General features: G+C 32.7%; 2 protein-coding genes across 3 annotated transcripts in view; both read right to left on the bottom strand.

Moving 5' to 3' along the window:
* Positions 1 to 3,851, bottom strand: part of LOC127947225 (peroxisome proliferator-activated receptor alpha-like) — a 28,916-nt gene extending 25,065 nt beyond the window's left edge. Inside the window, exon 1 of the mRNA XM_052544212.1 lies at positions 3,648 to 3,851. The gene's annotated coding sequence lies outside the window, so the exon portion shown is untranslated. The remainder of the gene's footprint in view (positions 1 to 3,647) is intronic.
* Positions 3,852 to 7,561: 3,710 nt separating this feature from the next.
* Positions 7,562 to 21,454, bottom strand: part of LOC127947229 (uncharacterized protein DDB_G0290685) — a 17,255-nt gene continuing 3,362 nt past the window's right edge. Inside the window, exons 1-4 of one of the 2 annotated variants that reach the window (XM_052544216.1) lie at positions 20,520 to 21,454; positions 16,897 to 16,931; positions 12,629 to 12,715; positions 7,562 to 10,538 (exon numbers count right to left, since the gene is read on the bottom strand). The exon at positions 20,520 to 21,454 is cut by the window's right edge and continues 3,362 nt beyond it. In XM_052544216.1, the coding sequence (XP_052400176.1) occupies positions 8,538 to 9,554 (1,017 nt within the window). In that variant the 5' untranslated portion in view covers positions 9,555 to 10,538; positions 12,629 to 12,715; positions 16,897 to 16,931; positions 20,520 to 21,454 and the 3' untranslated portion in view covers positions 7,562 to 8,537. Of the gene's footprint in view, positions 10,539 to 10,947; positions 12,500 to 12,616; positions 12,716 to 16,896; positions 16,932 to 20,519 lie in introns of those variants that run through there. The other variant, XR_008151248.1, reaches the window with a different exon arrangement.

The raw sequence follows: 21,454 nt of genomic DNA, 5'->3' as shown, positions 1-21,454 counted from the left end.
AAGAAACGTGCTAGTTTTCAAGAAGCTTAGTACTATTTTTTGCTTTAAGTCTTGAATGAGGAATAAACAGAACAATTAAACTATATGCAAACTACTAAACACCAACGTGAACTTTAAATCCCAGTAAGGGTGTAAAATTAAAGTAGTCCGAAATAAAATACAAGTACAGTGTAAAAATAAAAATAATTACAATTGTATAAATATATATATATATTACGTTTATTAAATGTCTTAATATTGTTATAGTAAGGTTTAATATATATTCTTACAGAAAAATAAATAAAACCTTACTATAACGTCAATAAGATATTTAAAAAAAATAAAAATAAACGTAATTCAAATACCTTTTGACGTCACATGATTTGACACGATGAGGAACAAACACAAATTTAAGTCATTATTTATTTTATTAATTTTTTTCTGTTAAAATGCAATTCTCATGAGTCATGACTAAACCTGTTGGCTTTGCTCATGCAGGCTATAACAACATTTAAAAAAAAATAATAATAAAAAATATGCTAATTTTGTTACATTTTTGATGTTCCTGGTCAAAAACTAGCCTACAAATAAATAAATTAGAAATATCATGCAATGCTGTGTTATTACCAAATATCAGATTTTGTATTAACTTGCTTTCTTGCAACGAGCAAGTTTTTATATTTCTTTTTGTAACTGACTTGATCTTGGATCCTGATCCTGAATGGAACCTCACTGATTTGAGTTTTTTTGAATGAACTAAAACTATTCAAAAATAATATCTTTTCTTTTCTCTCTAAAACTGAAGAGAATATAGACTGCTACGGTTGAGTCCCGATTTAATTGCATCCTGAAGAACGGGCTGTGCAACCCAACCCAGATTCCTACAATCAGAGAATAATTGTGAGTCATTATAAACTGAGACGGACAACATTAATGAAGCTGATGAATCTGAGACAGATCTGGGTCAAATTACAGCGAGCCGCATGCTTTAACGTGCACACATCCGCTGTCGAAACGACTTTCTTTCTTTCATTTAATTTGGGTTAAAATAAAAAAAATCACTTATAATGAGACCAAAGACACGATAATGATAGCGATTACCTGTGAGATGTGTTTCTAAAGTCTAATGAATCAGTCCATGGCCATTTATCACGCAATAAACTCTTTATTGCAGCTCTGCAGACACATTAAAAGCATAAGCAATCTGTCAGATAACACTGCAACCGGCTTTTCCTGTTGAACGTTGCAGTAAACACACGCTGAGATGGTCTTATCTTCAGCTGATGCATGATGTAACAGGTTGTGTATTAATGATGATTATTCCACAGGAATCTGAACCTATCAAGTTCATATAGTCGTATTATTTACATAATATTACAAGGTAGTCAAAGAATACAACTATACTGAAAAATCTAATTTACAGAGAAAATTTCATTTAGGAATCGCTAGTAAGTTTCAGAATGAATTACAAAGGAATGGCAAGTAACATTCAATTCATTTTGAAGTAAAGTGTTATTTGTGTCATGCCTTTCATTAATATTTTGATTTTTTTTTTTATTATTATTATTTTGTATATTTTCTGATTTATTTTTAATTTGAGTTAAATGTTTAGTAATCTTATTGTGTTTCTTAATGTAAAAAAAAAAAAAAAAAAAAACGTAATATTTTTTTTCCCTAAAAAAAAAAACATTAGGTAGGTGATCTTATATTTTATTTTTTAAATGCTATTTATTTAAAATAATGAAAATGTTTTTTTGTGGTTTTAGTTAAAGACTGTAAGATGCACTCCAATAATCTTTGTTTTATTTAAAGCTTTGTGTGTATATATATATATATATATATATATATATATATATATTGTGTAATCATATTTGAAATAGACTACACAGTATATATGCGAAAGTATAATTAATATTGATTTTATGTTTGTTTGTTTGTTATGTCATTAACATTCAATTAAACACAGATTAACATACACATTTAAACTGTCTTGTTTAAGTTTCTACTAATATTAATAATTAATTCATTACTAATATAAAGTTTATAGCACTCCATAGTAGTCAACAACACATAGCATTGTATTAACAACATTGTAATTACCCACAATTCCAGATGAATACTCAAACAGTGATAATAAAACATAAAATGTACACACAGTAACTTTATACACCTGTGATATTACATAACTCTCTTTCACCACAGGAGCAAACATCTCCAGACTGCTATCATGTCAACAAAACCATCTGATGTGCTCGGAAAAGCCTGGTTAGTGTCAATAAATCTACAACCACATGATCAGAAACTATCACAACCAGAAAACCATCAGCCTTTAATAACACTGGGACTAAAATCCTGCGCAGGAATATAATACTCTATTAAAAGCACTTAAGACATAGGAAAAAATAATTCAATAAGTATAGTATACGAAGAAAAATAAATACATATAATATGAATAAATATAATGTAAGAAATCAAATAAATAATATTAATAAAACTCTATATGGTATATAATTTTATAATATACATTTTAATAAATATATATGAATATAAAAGTAATGTGATGTATCATATAATAAAATATATATAACAATAAATATAAGAAATCAAAAAATCTAATCGATTAAAAGATAAGATTCAATGAAAAGAATTAAAGTAACAAAAGAAAAAATATATAATATTAATAAAATATAATATATACTTTTATATATATTATATTTTTTATATTTTTTTTTATAATAAAATCATATAACAATATATATTAAAACTAATAATAATAATTAACGCATATTTACATTTAAGTAAAGAAATAGTAAAACATTTTATTATTATTACTTGTATATTCATAAAACAAAACGTAGAATGAAATATAATAAAATATACAACAATAAATATTAGAAAATGCGTCTAAATAATTAGATTAAAACAGAGTAATAGAGCAAACTATAATAGAAAATAGACAGTTGAATAAAACGCTGAAAAAACAACACGATAATAGATTAGAATAGAACAGAATTTAAGAGAATAGAACACAACAGAATAGACTAGACAGGAATATAACAGAACAGAATAAAATAGACTAGAAGAGAATAGAATAGAACTGAACAGAACAGAATAGACTATAATATAATAGAACAGAAAAGGATTTAACAGAATAGACTAGAGTAGAGTAGAGTAGAGTAGAATAGAGTACAATAAAATAGACTAGAATAGAACAGAACAGAATATACTATAATATAATAGAATACAACAGAACAGAACATACTAGAATAGAACTGAACTGAAAAGACTAGATTAGAATAGAGTAGAATAAAATAGACTAGAATAGAACTGAACAGAATAGACTAGAACAGAATAGAACAGAAACAGAATGGAACAGAACAGACTAGACTACAACAGAACAGAACTGAACAGAATAGAATAGAATAGAATAGAACTGAATAGACAAGAATAGAATAGAAAAGAACTGGACTGATTAGACTAGAGTAGAATAAAATAGAATAGAACATAATATAATAGAATAGACTAGAATAGAATAGAACTGAATAGACAAGAATAGAATAGAAAAGAACTGGACTGGCTAGACTAGATAGAATAGAATAGAATAGAATCGAGCAGTAAGAGCGAGCGCAGGATCTTCACTCCACACAACAACACAAACACCGAGTCACCTTTAACTGCGGCAGCCAGCGCGCGTCAAACATCGCGTCTCGGGGCGTCAGTGATCCGGTGGCGGTGCTGTCAGCGCGATCATTGCAGCGGAACAGAATTTATATCATTTCAATGTAAAACTAAACTCCGCCGACGCGCGTCGCAACTCCGCCGCTGTCAAACTGCAGCCGCAGCTCTCGCGCGCCGCCCGGAAACGGCGTCATGACGCACAAGCGATCACGCGGACGCACGAACACACCCCCCCAGACACACCTCAGCGCTCGGCCAATCAGAGCGCGGGACGCCCCGGTCAGCTCGCGAAGAGAGGAGATGGTCAGACAGGGGACACAGTCTGTGCCACACACTGTACACTCAGCATCCGGTGAGATTAAACTGTGACAGTAATACACAAGGAGAGAAGAAACACAAGACACATTTTTGTGACAATTTATTGTGAAGAGGAAAACCCCTTGAGATGTAACACCTCTTTTTATAGGGGACCTCAAAAAAAAAAAAAAAAAAAATACATACTTCACATACATACATAGCCTACATACTAACAAAACAAAGACAAAAGCTCTCCATCACATCAAAACCACCCATTTCATCTCCAATTCATCCTGCAAAACACTTGCAACTGGTATCCAAATGATTAAGAAGAGACATATTAAACTGGCAGAAGGAGGAAATTGATCTAAAAGACTAAAGCATTCCAATCAGAAGGGGCTTTAAATTTAAATGCTCTCCTCCCACTTTCCTTGGATATCTTTGGTACAGAAAAGAAAAGAAAAGATGCAAATGCAATGCAAATATTCATCAGACCTACATACAAAATGCTATTTTAATTCCGTACATTTTTCATCCTGAATATATATATATATATATATATATATATATATATATATGTGTGTGTGTGTGTGTGTGTGTGTGTGTATCATTTTACTTCTTTTTCATTATTTTTCTATTAAAACGAAAAACATCTTGAGATGAGGCAAGCCGTCAGATTGGCAGAAAACTGCGTCTCATCCAACTTAAAAACTCTTTCCATTGCAAAAGCACTTTGAGGAGAGACACGGGGCTTATGTTGTGAAATCCTCCAGACATCAGTCTTTGGCTTGCACTGGTATTGCCCAGGGGAGGAGATGGGGCAGATTTCAGCAGAGCAGTGAAGGTGAGGTCCTCTTCAGGACGACTGGTCAGGGACTCTGGAGAACTGGACGCCTCCCAACATCTGCTTATCCTTTATATACAGCCATTTGGATATTGATATAAACACATAAAACATGCTCATTGTTCTGTGTATCACTAAACATGATTCTCACACAGTCAAAATGCATCTTTGTACAGGAATTTTACACTAAAATCTGGTGTAGATTTTCACTTCGAAAGTGCTAGTAAATTTCAAAATTCATGGAATATCTCAACCAAAAATGACAATTTACTAAAAGTATCTTCATCCTCATGTCATCTAAGATGTAGATGAGTTTGTTTCTTCATCAGATTAGGAGAAATATAGCATTGCATTACTTGCTCACCAATGGATGTGAATGGGTGCCGTCAGAATGAGAGTCTGATAAAAACATCACAATAATCCACAGCACTCCAGTCCATCAGTGAACATCTGGAGAAGACAAAAGATGAAACACATCTAGCATTAAAATGATTTTAACTCAAATACATAGTCTATAATCCAGAATAACACTTCCTCCAGTGAAAAAAGTGTTGTGGCCTGAATCAGGAGAGAAATCTGCACAGATCAAGCAGCATAAACTAAATATGAGTTACGTCTAAAAAGAACGTCTTAATGCTGGATGTGTTTCATCTTTTGTCTTCTGTGATTTGTAAATAATACAATTTATTCTTTCAGTTTTTTAAGTAGGCCTATTAGCTAATAATAATAGTTAATTAAAAAACACAGAAACTGTCTACAACTCAACAAAGTAAAAGTTTGGTCTAACTCAAAGAAATTATGTAAGAAATTGCACAGTAAAATATTCTTAAAAAAGATATACTAAAACATTATTTTAAAGGAATATCACACAAGGTTTCATAGAAGTTTTAATTTAAACTTGCCAAAACAATAACACCATATTTTTCAGAAACAATTTCTAAAAGTACATTTGTATTTGTGCCTATAATGTTTATTTATTTATGATTATTGTCAGCTAATAAAAGCTATGCTTCAGGACCATATTCATATAACATCTAAGGCTAAATGTAGCTCTTGACTGGTTGAGTTAGATGATGATTAACACTAAACTGTAGAAAAAGCTGTTAAAATCTTGTGTTTCTTATAATAAATTGACATATTGATAACACTGAATCTTTTATAATGCTCTTAATGACATGTGGATGCATACTGTATGCATTAGTGAGTGTGTGGTGCTTATGGGGTATGGTCACTTATTCCTTATATGAACTGTTTCTAATGCAAGACATTGATTGCATGAGATTAAGTTTGTAAATGATAGCCTGTGTCCTTTTGTAGTGTGCACATATATTTATCATCAATCTGTGATAACTGTGACTAAATTCAGTACATATACGTCTGCCGTATGTTGCCACCCCTCAAAAATTCCTGCCCCTTCTCACCACCCCATCAATATTTTTCTAGATCCGCCCCTGCCTGAGGATGAGCATATTTTCAGCAAATTTTAATGTTTTGTTAAACAATTATTTTATTTTTCACCTTTATCAAAAGGTAAACCATAATAAGATGAACCCAAAATCAAGTGAAGAATAACATGCAAGTGTTTCAGCAGCGGAAAACCTTTAGAGTCGTTTAGGAAGCTTGCACAATAATTACTGAAATGAAGCATCAGAGAATAGTCATGTAAGAGACACAAAACAAACCTCCTGGACATTGAGTGTGCTAAATGCTGAAGTAATAGCCCTTGCATAACATATGGTGAAAACACTGAGGTCTTCTCTGAAAGGACAATCAATCACATCTGAAATGTTTCCTAACAAAAGATCTTCTGATGGAGACTTTGGTCGGGACAAGAGAACAATGTAATGCAGTGTTTAATTAAAAGTGCCCACGGTAAGAACTAAGATAATATTTGCACATTATTTAATATTTTCTGTCTAATATAAATAGTGTTATCAACACTTAGAGGTACAACATTTTAAATACATGTGACAACTTGCCCCAACATTATGAGAAATACCTTTGAGAACACATTATATACTGTGTTTTATTGTTTTCACCTGTTACTAAACAGATATTTCTAAATATTATCATATTGGAAATGTAGAATTATAACTAAAATTATATCTATCTATCTATATATATATATATATATATATATATATATATATATATATATATATATGTATGTGTGTGTGTGTGTGTGTGTCATTTAATTTTATACATTTAATTTATTTTAATTATTTTTTATTCATTTATAAAAGGTTTGAAAATTACATATCAACAGTAATCATAACGTAGTGATAAAAAAAATCAAATACACATAAACATTTACCCAATAGATGCATGTGCAAAAAAAAAAAAAAAAAAAAAACAAAAAAAAAAAATATATATATATATATATATAGAAAACGTCAATAGAATAATTAGAATGAATGATGATTATATGTACATTTCAAAGATACTGTTTTGTCTCGTGGTTGTCTGCACTGCATCAGAATGACCGGTAGATGGCGCCATGTGTCTGTATGAGGTTATGATGACGTGTTGGCTAATAAATATCATATCTCAGCAGTTTTCCATATGATTCAACGCCATTTTGCAGAAAATCAGAAATATTGCAAAGCCTTACTGTTTGTGTGGCAGTCAGGAAATAATGTGATTCGATGAGCAAAAACAGAAAGTGTAATCATAATTCAGTTATTATGTTCTTTTACTGTGTGTGAGACGTCATTTATTGTTCAGTCTTTTTTTCCTCAGGCAATGTGAAATAATACACAAGAAGACATTTATTAACAGTTTTATTGCAGATAACAGATACATTTAGAAATATTATCTCTTAATTGATACACTACGTGAAGATATTGCTGAATTATTTTTTCATATTTTTTTTTATCTGCTAGAAAGTTTAAGCAATATCCTTCCAAAATAACAGAAGATATAACATATTTCCTGTTGAAACAGGAAGTAGTTTTTTTTCTCTCTAGTAGACAACAGGCTTTAGAAAATTGGAATTTAATAACTGTAAATCACGTTTAATACAATTATGTAATACATTTAATGTTTTTTTTATGATGACACTTGATAATATATATATATTTTTAACATTTATTAATTACAAATCCCATTTAATACATTGTCGTTTTTAATTATTAGCAATATTAACTATAATTACTAATTATTAGTGAATGTTTTTTTTTATCCGCCTCCATCCAGTAACAGTTTTACATGTATTTATGTTAATTAATCTTTTTATAATTTATTTGGCTATTATTATATTATTTTCTTTTTAATTTATGATTACAGTTGATTAATACTATTATTAATATAATTAAAAATAAATTTTATATAAAAATAAAAATCTTGCAATCTGACACACACATATATGTATAGCAAATTATTTTTAATTGATTAAATCATATATTTAAAATTCCATATATATGACATTAATCAACTGTAATCATAAAATAAAATCAGAGAATGATAGATTGTGATGCTTTAATGAAGCTTCTTCATCATCAATGGTTCCATGGTTTCATTTCACATAAGATTCTTCCCAGTGGAGAAATGTTCTTCAGGTGTCTGAGACAGGATCATATTATTCACGTGTTGTTGACTGAATATCCGGTACTTCTGTCAGTCGAGCTGTGAGCTGTGTCGCTGTCCTCCAGGGAAGGCAGAAGGTTGTATAGTTGTCTCCTGATGGGGCAAAATCACTGCCCTGAAACCACACAACCTACTACCTCACCCTGAACGAACATCACCAACAATCATCCTCATCCTCATCCCCATCCTGGTCCTGGTCCTGGTCCTGGTCCTGGTCCTCATCCTCATCCTCATCCTCGTCCCCATCCTCATTCTCATTCTCATCCCCATCCTCATCCTCATCCCTGACACCATCCTCATCCTGGTCCTTGTCCTCATTCTCATCCTCATCTTCAACCTTAACCTCATCCCCATCCTCGTCCTCATCCTCGTCCCCATCCCCATCCTCATTCTCATCCTCATTCTCATCCCTGACCCCGTCCCCATCCTCATTCTCATCCTCATTCTCATCCCTGACCCCGTCCTCATCCTGGTCCTCGTCCTCATTCTCATTCTCATCCTCATCCTCAACCTCAACCTCATCCCTGTCCTCGTCCCCATCCTCATTCTCATTCTCATCCTCATCCCTGACCCCGTCCTCATCCTGGTCCTCGTCCTCATTCTCATCCTCATCCTCATCCTCATCCCCATCCCCGTCCTCATCCTCGTCCTCATTCCCATCCTCATCCTCATTCCCATCCTCATCCCTGACCCCGTCCTCATCCTGGTCCTCGTCCTCATCCTCATCCTCAACCTCAACCTCATCCCTGTCCTCGTCCCCATCCTCATTCTCATTCTCATCCTCATCCCTGACCCCGTCCTCATCCTGGTCCTCGTCCTCATTCTCATCCTCATCCCCGTCCTCATCCTCGTCCTCATTCCCATCCTCATCCTCATTCCCATCCTCATCCCTGACCCCGTCCTCATCCTGGTCCTCGTCCTCATTCCCATCCTCATCCTCATTCCCATCCTCATCCCTGACCCCGTCCTCATCCTGGTCCTCGTCCTCATTCTCATCCTCATCCTCAACCTCATCCCCGTCCTCATCCTTGTCCTCATCCTCATCCTCTTCCTCATCCTCATGGCGAAGATATGCTCCAGAGGGATGCACATGCTGAAATACTCTCTGGATCGTCGTAATGTGAATTAAAAATGTACACATATCTTTGCTAAGCAATTCTGAAGTGCACATCTGCGAAAACTTCCCGAAAAAATAGATAAATAAATAAAACAATTCTGAAATGGTTCTTAACAAAAGATCTTCTGGAAAATCAAGAAATCAGTTAATAATTCAATCCTAATATGAACATCATGTAATTCTTTAGTAGTCGTAGTTTAATATTTCCTTGATGGATGCTGTCTATTCCATTCATTATAGTTAGCTAAAGCTAAAACCATATAACAATTATATATATATATATATATATATTCAATGTTTAAATTACAATAAATCATTATGTATTAAATATATCATAATTAAAATATATAAAAATGTATATGAATAATACGACATAAAAGTTTATTAAAATTTTATACAAAAACCAAACCTATTTCATTAGACTTTTTTCAGCTTATAACATAATAATTTTAGTTTAGTTTATCCTGCATAATTGAAATAGCAAATTAAATAAACTTAAACAAATAAATAAAAAGTTATAAAAACAATGTTGACATTTAAAAAAATATATCAGAAAGGAACCAAAACCTTAACTAAAACTTAACTAAATATATGTTTTAATAAAAATCAACCTCATGTCAGCTCCTTGCCACATTTCTCCTTTCGTTTAGTTTAACTTGAAGAACTAAAATTACAAATGAAACTCATACGAATAAATAAAAAATGAATAACAAATATATTAACATGCATTAAAATGGCAAAAAACTGTACCAAACATTTAAATGAAAACTGAAAATACTAAAATAAAGCTGAAATCAAAATATTAACAAAAAGATCAAAAGCTCATAACACAGGTCCAGGGTTTGTGTGCATCCATCGTCAGGCTCAAAGAGGAAGATGACGGTGATTTTACAGCCTCTTCAGGAAAGACAGTAAGTTGTATAGTTATCTAAAGGAAGGGTGTCACCCTAAAACTATACAACCTACTACCTCACCCCAAAGGACCGAGACGTCCTCGCTTCAGCCCGACTGGAAACCAACGACTGTCTTCCACAGCACCTAGTGATCCAAACACAGACTCAATATGAAACAAGCAATCAGTTTAAGTGTAGAAACAGCCCAGAAGATTCAGATTCAGATTCATCCGTCTGTAGGAAAGAGAAATGAGTCTCTGTCAGGATCTGCTTTTATGGTCAGTGTTTTCTTCAGTAATCCTGACCTGCCTTCTTCCTAATGTCTGTGTCAGGTCTCTAACAGAAAACCTATTTAGAAACATTAAAAAATATTATTACATTTAAAATTAGAGTAAAACGAATGAAACAGTAAGATCAATTATTTATTTAAGCATTTAAATGACTTATTTTTATATTTTATTTCATATTTTTTTTAATATTTGGTTTTATATATATATATATATATATATATATATATATATATTTTTTTTACTATTTTCAAATTCTAATATTAATCTTGGCTTAAGACATTTTCTGACCAAGGTTTATTTATTGACTCGTTTAATGCAATGGAAGTCTAAAATGTGCAAATATTCATTAAATCATTGAAAGAGTTTTTTTTTATAAATGTTTTATAGATGTATACAGATTATTTCTAAATCATGAATAACATGAGCATAACAGTCGATCTAAAATTACTGAACTTGACACAGATTTTTTTTTTTTTTTTGTAATAGTTTTAGTTATTTGAGTACTTACATTTGAATAAAAACGAGAAAGTTGCTTTGGCAACTAGTTGAAACGAATTTATTTTATTTTTCACTGAAGTTAAGTTTTTTCTTTTTTTGATTTTGTTTCACATAATATTTATTTTATTTAAATTAATGCATTATTATTATTATTGTGCATGGTTTTGGTTAACTATAATAACACTGTTCCAGACTTTTCTTTAAGGTCACATGACCTTGACTTTAAGCCCAACAAAAATATATGCAGCGCACAAATAAAAACTAATATGAAATGTCTGTTTAGAAGTTTTGGGGTCAGTACGATAAAACAAAGATTATTCGGTTCGGATGCAGTGCATTGATCAAAAGTGACAGTAAAGACATTTATAAAGTTATGAAAAAATTCCATTTCAAAGAAATGCTGTTCTTTTGAACTTTATATTTAGTAAATAATCCTGAAAAACATGTCAGTTTTATTATTATTATTTATTCATTTTATTATATTTTATATATATACACACACACATTTTTAATGACTATTTAATTTAATCCAAAATAAACAATAACAGAATCTTGTTGTTCATAAACTCATTTTTATTCAAATTTTGGGCTTTTGTATCAAAAAGGCTGGATTAGAAACAAATAAGAGAAACAAACAAATAAAAATTGTAAAAATTAAAATGTGCATTATTATTATTTTTTATTTTTTTTAGGATAAAAAAAGATGAAGTGCATAGAATGGAAACACATTTACCAAATAATGTAGTAATTGCACATTAAACAGCTCAAGGGACTCTTCTTTGCTAAAGCCCTACAGTTTGTTCTGTCCAGAGCACAGCACTAAAGGCAGTATCCGGTGGAGTAAACATTAAATAATGAGCATCTCTACAGCGACTCTCGCAGGCAGACGCACAGGATTTGGACACAATGAGCCTCTGGAAGGGTTCGGTCAGGCTGGCGTTGAATCTGACCACAGTCTTCAAAGGGTGGAGGAATGTGGAGCAATGATCAATCAGTGAGGGCCGGATCAGGTTCCCAGTGAACTCACACTGTACCAACAACAGCCTCGCTCTGACTTCCTCCTCGCTATCCTTCAAACAACTGTTTCCACCTTATTTTTCATAATTTCCCCCAAACGTTCACTGTACTTGTTATAATGCGAGACAATGACCAGATCTGTGGCACATTGTTCCACCAAAGACTCCACCTTGTTAACGCCAGAGTTTCCTCAGCTCCCTGTGACTGATACAATGTGAGAAAGTGATTTAGTGTGAGGCCAGAAAAGACGTCTGGTCCATGTCTCTGGTCTGGTGTGTTCATGAAGGCGAGCAGCTGCATCCTGTTATTAAAGCAGAGCGCTACCCTTCGCCAGCAGCACCTGACACCCGCCTCACAGCAGCGTACAGTCAACTGTACTGTACCCAACGCCACGCCACAGCCTTAAAGAGACACACACCTATTTACTCACCGCATGCTGCTCAAACTCATCTGTGGAGTCTTCCTTCTGCTCCTTCCATATAATGATGACTGTGGTGATCGTGTGGTTACAGTGAGCCTGAAAGAAACATAAAAATATACAATGCAACTCTCTTTGTAGTATACCGTCATATCTATCTATCTATCTATCTATCTATCTATCTATCTATCTATCTATCTATCTATCTTAAAATAAATGCAATTATTTATTATAAAATAAGTAGTTATTAAATCAAAATACTTAATTTTTTAATTAAAATTAAATGTAAAATTACATTTTATTTTTATTTTATCCATAGTCACATTTGAATAACTTAATTATTATTATTATTATTATTATTATTATTATTATTATTTACTTTATTCATTTTATTAAAATGTTAGGGCATTGCGTAAAAATGCAGTAAATAAAATAAAATATTTTTGCGTAAAAATGCTGGATTGGACCCACACACACACACACACACAATAGAAATAGAAACAAAAAACAACAACGACAAATAAAGTAATGTAAAGTAAAGGTTTTTAAAATGAAAATAAAAACTTAAAATGTGCATTAAAAATGTATGTCAATTTTTTTATTTAAACTTTGACGATCATTTTTATCTGGCAAAAAGATGAAGTGCATAAACTACGGTTTACACATTTACAAATATTTTACTAAATACACATCAAATAGGTCCTGTAAATTAAAAAATAACGAACTAACTAGCTTTCTTTAAGGCTTAAAATACATTTTAATGACCACACATGATTTAGTTCTTAAGATTTCTTATAATGTGTGATGTAAAAATGGCAGAAATATCTAGCAATGCATTTTTCCAATTCTTCCTGTGATTTCTCGTGGTTTAGTATCTAAACAGTGACTAACTATCTGCTATATCAATCAGCCATGTTTTGTGATTCGGAGAGCTTTGCTTGACTGAAATGACTCATTAGCCGCGTCGCCCCCCATGACCTCACACCCCCCCACAGCCAGATAGAAATGCATCTGTTGCTATGCTATTATTAGAGCGCCATCTACATATCCTGACCCTCTCAGGCCTCTTTCATGATAGTAGATGTCCATAACCTCCATCAGCGCATCAGCAATTGAGACTTTTCCAGCTAATCTGGAACCTCAACTCGTATTAGACTACAATGTTGACATGCCAAGATGATTTCGTTTACCCAAAAAATGAAAATTTGCTGAAAATGTGCTCATTCTCACGCCATCTGAGATTAGGATGAGTTTGTTTCTTCATCAGATTTGGAGAAATGTAGCATTGCATCACTTGCTCACCAATGGATGTGAATGGGTGCCGTCAGAATGAGAGTCCAAACAGCTGATAAAAACATCCACAATTAATCCACAGCACTCCAGGCAATCAGTGAACAGTGAGAGAGTGATGCAACGCTACATTTCTCAAAATATGATGAAGAAACAAACTTATCTACATCTTGGATGATGTTTTTATCAGCTGTTTGGACTCTCATTCTGACGGCACCCATTCACATCCATTGGTGAGCAAGTGATAAAATGTTACATTTCTCCAAATCTGATGAAGAAACAAACTCATCTACATCTTGGACCTGATAGTAAGGACAATTTAAGCAAATTGTCATTTTCGATAATGTGTGAAGAAATCATGTTGTTTGCAATTATTTAGTTTCTAATTGTATTTAGTCTATTACTTTATATTGCAAATCCAGATTATACTTGTAGCCGTGGAAAAAAACTTAAGAAGTGGTAGCTAGTTTAGAGAGACATCCAGTCAGAAAACAACCAAAATTTCTCGTTTAGCGCCCGCTTGAGAAGTTTTCCTGTTACATATGTAAGCGCGTCACACCGTGTGAGATCCCATGCCGTGTCACCATCTGCTCGGTGGAAATGTAAGCAGACACAGGTTGATGGGAGAGGAACTCTCAGAGAGATGTCTTTGCTGTGCTCCTACAGGAGGTGGCATGGAAATGTGCGTGCATTGGGTACAGTTATGCAACCTAGTTGAAAGTTCATTTTTACACAGCAATATGGAGGGTGTTTTATGCCAAAGCCAAGCAGGAATAATAAATAATGATAATATGAACCAAATGTCCATCCACTCATTTTTATTCAAAGTTGGGACAATTGCATAAAAATGCTGGATTAAAATAATTCCAAGTCGTATTTTCTAACATTTTTATGACAGGGCATATACTATGATGGAAACACATTCACCAGAGTATTTACTGGATAACTTAAACAGTCGTGCAACTCTAAAATGATGCGATTTACATGAAGATTCTGGAAAATAATGGGTGTAAAAACAATGGCTTTTTGCGTAAAACTAGCATTGCTTTCTAGTAGCGAACAAACCTACTTTACTTCTTCTGCTCTAGGGTTGTTAAATCAGTTGCTCCTGAGAAAATCTGCATTTTAATATCCATATAATATTTAAATAAGACCTATATAGTGGTGCGAAATATCTGTATTTGTAACAAACCTCTTTTTTTAACATTAACTAAATTACTTAACAAGAATTAACAATGACTACGATGTTTAAGTAATGTTAGTTTCTACATTTACTAATTATAGTTATAATTTAGTCAATAATAGTCAATGCACTGTGAATATTATGAACAATTAACAACTATTTTATTAACTAGCATTAAGAAAGGATGTACAAATATATTATTCATAATTTTTAACTACTCCGTTAACTTATGCACACAAATGAGATGTTATAAAGTGTTACTGTTGTTATTTATTGGCATTGATGGACATCCATGTAACCTTTACAGTTCTTTATAGTAGAATAAGGTTATTTTAATTATTAAAATGTTCTTCACACTAAACGGAAAATTGGTTCTACTAAGAACAGTTTTTTTGCAAGGATCTTTAAGAAGCAAAAATGTTTTTCTATGACATCACTGCAAAATAAATAAATAAAAAAAGTAAAAAAATAAATAAAAATAAATACCCTTATGGAATCTTTATTTTTAAAATAATTTTCTTAATAGAACCTATAAACCATTTTTTGTTTGTAAGAATGCTTCTGTAGATTTCTCCTTCTACTCGAAGTCATGCATTTCAGAGCAAATACAGCACTTGATTTATCAGCTATTTAAAATAATAATCAGCTCTAAACAAGATTATGGCAACAGTTTAACATTCTCAACCAATTTTTGACAAATATTAAACAAAAAATAATTATTCTACAAACTTGAAACTATTTAGCTGTTAACTACCTTTGACCAAGTTTGTCTCTCGAGCTCCAACGCAATATCTAATAAAATATGCAATAATGTACATACATTTCCACAACATAAATATGAATGTTGGATGAATCCAGATTCAAAATTGCGGTTTCATTGTGTTAATATATTAGAGTTAAAGAGTTTTACAGACGGGATTTTGGATTTCTGTTTATCACTTCGGAATTAAGACAATACTGTCAAAAGCCAAAATGAAGTCATTTTCGCCAGGCTTTACAGGAATAAAATGCTTTCAAAATGACATATGAACAAACCCCTCTATAAAAGTCAGTAGAACATAGACATGAACAAAACTGTAAATGTTGGTGTATGTAAGTGCTGCTGAAGCGGAGAAACAAACTCATTTTGTCAAAATTGTAATTGAATATAAAATATTGTAATAGAAATCATTTCATTCTTTATGAAAAGCAAAATCCCGAAATTGACCATTGCATGAATTATTATTATTATTATTATTATTATTATTATTATTATTATTATTATTTTATTTATTTATTTTTTGCCTGTATAGTGTCTTACTTGCTCTTTCGGGCCATGCTAAAGTGGAATAATTGAGCTCTATGGTGGTACTGCATTGGGCATTTTACAAATGAATTTGGACCTGTTTTTTGTGATTATGGGATGGTTAAGTTGTCCCTGAACTAGCAGTGTCGGGGCCGGACTCTAGAGGGCGACACTAACAGGTGCATAAGAAGAGAAATAGGTTTCCACCAGGGTACAACATACAAAAGTGCATTATATTCATCATACAGGAAAAAATATATATATATATGCATGCAATTAGTTTTTCTAAAAAATATTTCTGATTCATTAAACACATCAAATAATTGTTACAAATATTCAATGCATTTTAGTGTAGCACGTTCTGTTGAACTTGAACTTCATGTGCAAGTTTAGAATACAGACCATCTAATCAATAACTATAAAGCAACCACCTTTAATTGTTAAATGCACAGGCTTTTATTTTTTAAACATATGTCTATTTTTATTATTATTATTATAATTCATATCATAATCTGTACTGACCTGTGCAAAGCAGAATCTTGCAACTCCTCTTGTGCCTAAAGAAGAACATAAAATATATTAGTACAATTTTCATTTGATAAAATGAGCAATTTGTTTCTACTTTAAGAAAAGCATATCTGCTTTTTTAATTTTAAACCATGCGGTTCATAAACATTTCGCTCATCATTTGTTTAATGATGTAAATAATCAACGCGCTTAATTGGTGACTGCTGCAGATTTATTTTGTGAATTATTGATTAAAGGTCAACAAACGGTGAAGCAATTAGTGATTATTAAATCAGCTGATTATAAAAAAGAGTACATGCTTTAATCAGTGTGAACAAGGAGATTAAATTTGAATTTATAATTCAAAGAGACGACATGCACATGTTCAATTTGGCAATTCTTCTAAAAAAAAGCCAGAACATTAGTTGAGAAAATGGCAGCAAATTTTTAATGTATGTCTCATTAAAGCTCATAATCTGGATTTACAAACTAATCATGAGCTAGTACAAAAATACATATACATCTGCCATAACATAAAGTTAAAAAGAATTGAAAAACAAATGAGTCTAACTAATCCAGTATAATTTCTAATAATATAGCAAGAATTGCTGAGAATTTAAAAAAAAAAATGATTTCATAACATTATAGAGTTAAAACAAAAAACAAAAAACGTTGCGATGAGAGAAGTTTTGTATTATTTTATGCATAAAAATACATTTTCTTTGACATGTTTTATTTTGAACATAAGCACTATTTTCATATATCGATTTAGTTTTGCATGCAAGCATGATAAACATGTAAATTGTGTGTCTGTAGTTGTATTTTAATTACGTGACTCTCCATGACTATACATGCACATGATTACACACGCTTTCTTCTTTGCATTCTTTTTTCTCCCTTTTCAGCAAAACATTTTGATGCAAATTGCAAAAACACATAAAGATGTGTAAATCCGTTTTGCCACTAACAGTTGTGCAACAAACTTTACAAAGGATTATCTAGCAGTAAATTACCCAATAAATCTGTCAGCTAACACAAATTATCCTAACGCTGTGGTGAACTCAATAAAAGTTCGGACTTTGGAGAACAAAAACGAATTATGTTCAACATGTGCAGTATATTTAAAAATGAACAGAATGAACACATTATATGCAAAACATCAGAAACAAAGACAATAACTAGGATTAAAAATACTTAAATAGATTAAACCAAAAATAAAATGCCGTAGAATAAATGCCCTGCAATGCATCATAAACACAGTTATTTTGGGGCTAAATTGTATAGAGTAGGTTAGACAATATTAACAGACAACTGTTCACAGTCACACACTAAAAGTTACACTAAATGTTATACGTCTATGATCGTTATAATCTCTGTAATTCTGGTCATTTTGAGTTTGCTAGTTCAGTTTTAAATATATTTAAAATTTAAATCCTTAAAAGAAAATATTAGTACACACACACACACACTGAAGACTTGGAAAATATATTTTACCATAAAATTAATCAGACTTAACATACAGCTATAAGTCAAACAGACTCTAAACCCTGAACAAATTATTTTGCCATTTTAAATTACAAAACAAACATGTATTTAATTTATTGGTTACTTTTATCTAAGTGAAGACCTCAAACATCTTCAAAATATAGGTAAAAGCGTGTGTTCATACACTGATATAGTTTCAAGTCAAGTTTCTTTAAATTATGAAATAAAATCAGGTCTTCAAAAAAAGTGTGTGTGTGTGTGTGTGTATGTGCGTGTGTTTTAGTAAATCAACTTTTTTTGACAGAAAAAAATTACTTTCCTTAAAATATAGTGGCAAATAAAATAAAAATATTCTGGGGTTTGTTTCATTTTGTCAGTACAGAAGATATATATTTTTAATCCATATGGACTAAAAGTACAGATGGAGCTCGATTCACACACTGAATCAAAATGGTGGACTTGAACTTCACACACACTGATTCCAAAACTACTGAGGAATGAGACCCCTTCACTGCAGACCGTGTGTGTGTGTGTGTGTGTGTGTGTGTGTTTATTCAAAAATATTTAGAACTATCCCAAAATTCTATTTAAAGCTGTGCAGTGTGTACTACATTTTTTACCACAATAAATACACATTTTTTTGAAGTACTTCTAACTGTGTGACTGGCCAGTGAAGATGCAAATATTTAGAACTATTCCAAAATTCAATCCTAAGCAGTCTACTACATTTTCCGTGATAAATATGTATTTTTGAAAATCTTCTAAGTGTGTGTGTGTGTGTGTGTGTGTGTGTGTGTGTGTGTGTTCAAGTCTCCACACTCGATTAAGTGTCGTGTTCTTGCTTTAGCAGTTCTTTGCAAACCACAGTAAAGTTGCAAAGTCATCGAAAATCAACGAAAACTACAGGTATAGTCATACACACACACTAGCCCACAATCCGGGAATACAATTGAAGTATTCCACACACACATTGAGAGTTATAGCAGGAGTGTTTTGCTGGAAGGCATGAATCTACACCACACGCATTACAACAGAAGAACCTAAAAACTGCCAGACAATTATCAGAAAATAACAAACTTAAAAAAAGTAAAAATAAATAAATACTATCCTTAATTCTATAAATCATACATAACCAATAGTAAATAAATATTGGTCAAGTGTCAGAATTCACTGTAATATTATTTAGGGAATATATTCATAAAATGAAGTGTCTTAATATTTATTTTTAATTTATGAAAGACCTCGATACATACAGATGTATGAATTTTATTTAAAATGTAGAGATGCCATATTGTCTAAAAAAATTTATCTATAAATAAAATTTCCCAAGCCTTGCTAGATATTAATATAATAATAAATGTGTTAGAGCTAATCGGCAATATGTAATAGTTTTGTTGCTTTTTAAATGCTGTTGTTGCAAATATTTTCCCTTAATAGTGCAAACCACAGGTGCATTCTGTAGGTTTAAAATATTTGTGATCAAAAGGCACAAAAAGGAAAATCACTGTATACAAAAGCAATTAAAATAAATATATTTAATTTCAAAGGAGAAAAAGATTTCAATAAATAAAATCACATTTACGAGAGTATGTGGATCAAAGGCCGAGTTCTGCAGCCAAGATTGTAATTCAAAAGAAGCCAAATACAAAGAGTAAAGAGAGGCATCTTGCTACTGATTATAATTTAGAAAGAAAAAAGGCAACAACATTTTGATCCAAATATAAATACTGATAAATACCTCTTTCACAGTTTTAATAAAACAAGACTGTTACGTACAAAGTTTCAGTTCTCCACATGGTTGAAAAGTATCGGCATAAGCATTTTCGCAAACATCAATGCATCTGAATGAAGATAATTGTAATCTGAAATTTTCAATACATTGCAGAGTTTGTTGCATTTACAGGCATTTCGTAAAAATACTGAATTGAGTAATGCTAAATAAATTTATATTGCAATTAAAGTAAAAATACACTAAAGTAGTTTGCAGCATTTTATCCGCATCAGTACATTTTATTGTCGTATGCTGTGCCTCAGAAATGCATGTTATAAATATTACCAGCACGTGAGGAATCTGTGCATCGAAAAAGGAAAAAAGCACCCACACACACACACACATACATTCATGCACGCACACATATGCTGCCGTGACTTACACACATCTGCGAGGACATCAGTGCCTGGAGGTAGCACTTCCCACAGGCCTCTTTTTTCCTGCTGCGGAGTGAAAGAGAGAGAGGGGCTGTGAGTCTGTTCACTCTCCCGCTATCCCGTCTGGTCTTGAATTCCAGCTTCCCCTCTCGGCAGGCCTTCGCGGGGCTCTGGTTAGGCTTGCCTGCTGCTTGGCTGGGCCTCTGGAACAATAGGAGGCCTCCAGGACGTCTGGAAGGCGTGTGTGAACCCCGTCTAAGACCGGAGTGCATCGTGCTGAATGGTGCATGTTAGCAAACACACAATTAGCGTGTCTGCTGCATGCAAATAGTCCCACAGTTGCTACGGCACATGCAATCAACTCTTGAAGGCCCGAGGTGCATCAAACAGGCTTGAATAAACACCTCACCTCATCTTTTACGATCCACATTTTGGGTCTTCCCTTCCCCTTTCAACCATCCTTCACTTTTTTCTGCAATAGTTGCACCGGCATTTGTGAGTTTGTGTTTTCCGCTCACCCTCAATGTTTCCTCATGCAGATCATTGATATTTTCACTCGCCTTTTTGCAACTGGCACTTGTCCCAAAGTGGAGCAGCTTCACTCCTGAATCCAATGTCGGATCGGAAATGGGTAAGTCGCAGGCCAGTACTTCCAAATGGCAAATCCAGCAGGTTATCAGTGATCTGATTGGCCTGGCACTACGCTGCCATAGGCTGCAGGTCCGAGTGGAATTCGACTCCACTCGCTGAAATTGAAAAAGAACATGTCAAAATAGGCACTTCGTGAACCGAACGCAGTCGCAAATCTTGCTGAAATTCCGCAATCGGGTGCATGAAAAAGCACACTAAATTGTGCTGGAAAATGGAAGAGGCTTGTGGTGAAGCCTCTGTCGCACTCTAGTCAGGAGGCCCTCGTGGCAAAAAGAAAAAGCCTGTTTTT

This window comes from Carassius gibelio, chromosome A25, assembly GCF_023724105.1.
Source record: "Carassius gibelio isolate Cgi1373 ecotype wild population from Czech Republic chromosome A25, carGib1.2-hapl.c, whole genome shotgun sequence".
Classification (NCBI taxonomy): Eukaryota; Metazoa; Chordata; class Actinopteri; order Cypriniformes; family Cyprinidae; genus Carassius; species Carassius gibelio.
This window is presented reverse-complemented; position numbering and strand designations above follow the sequence as displayed.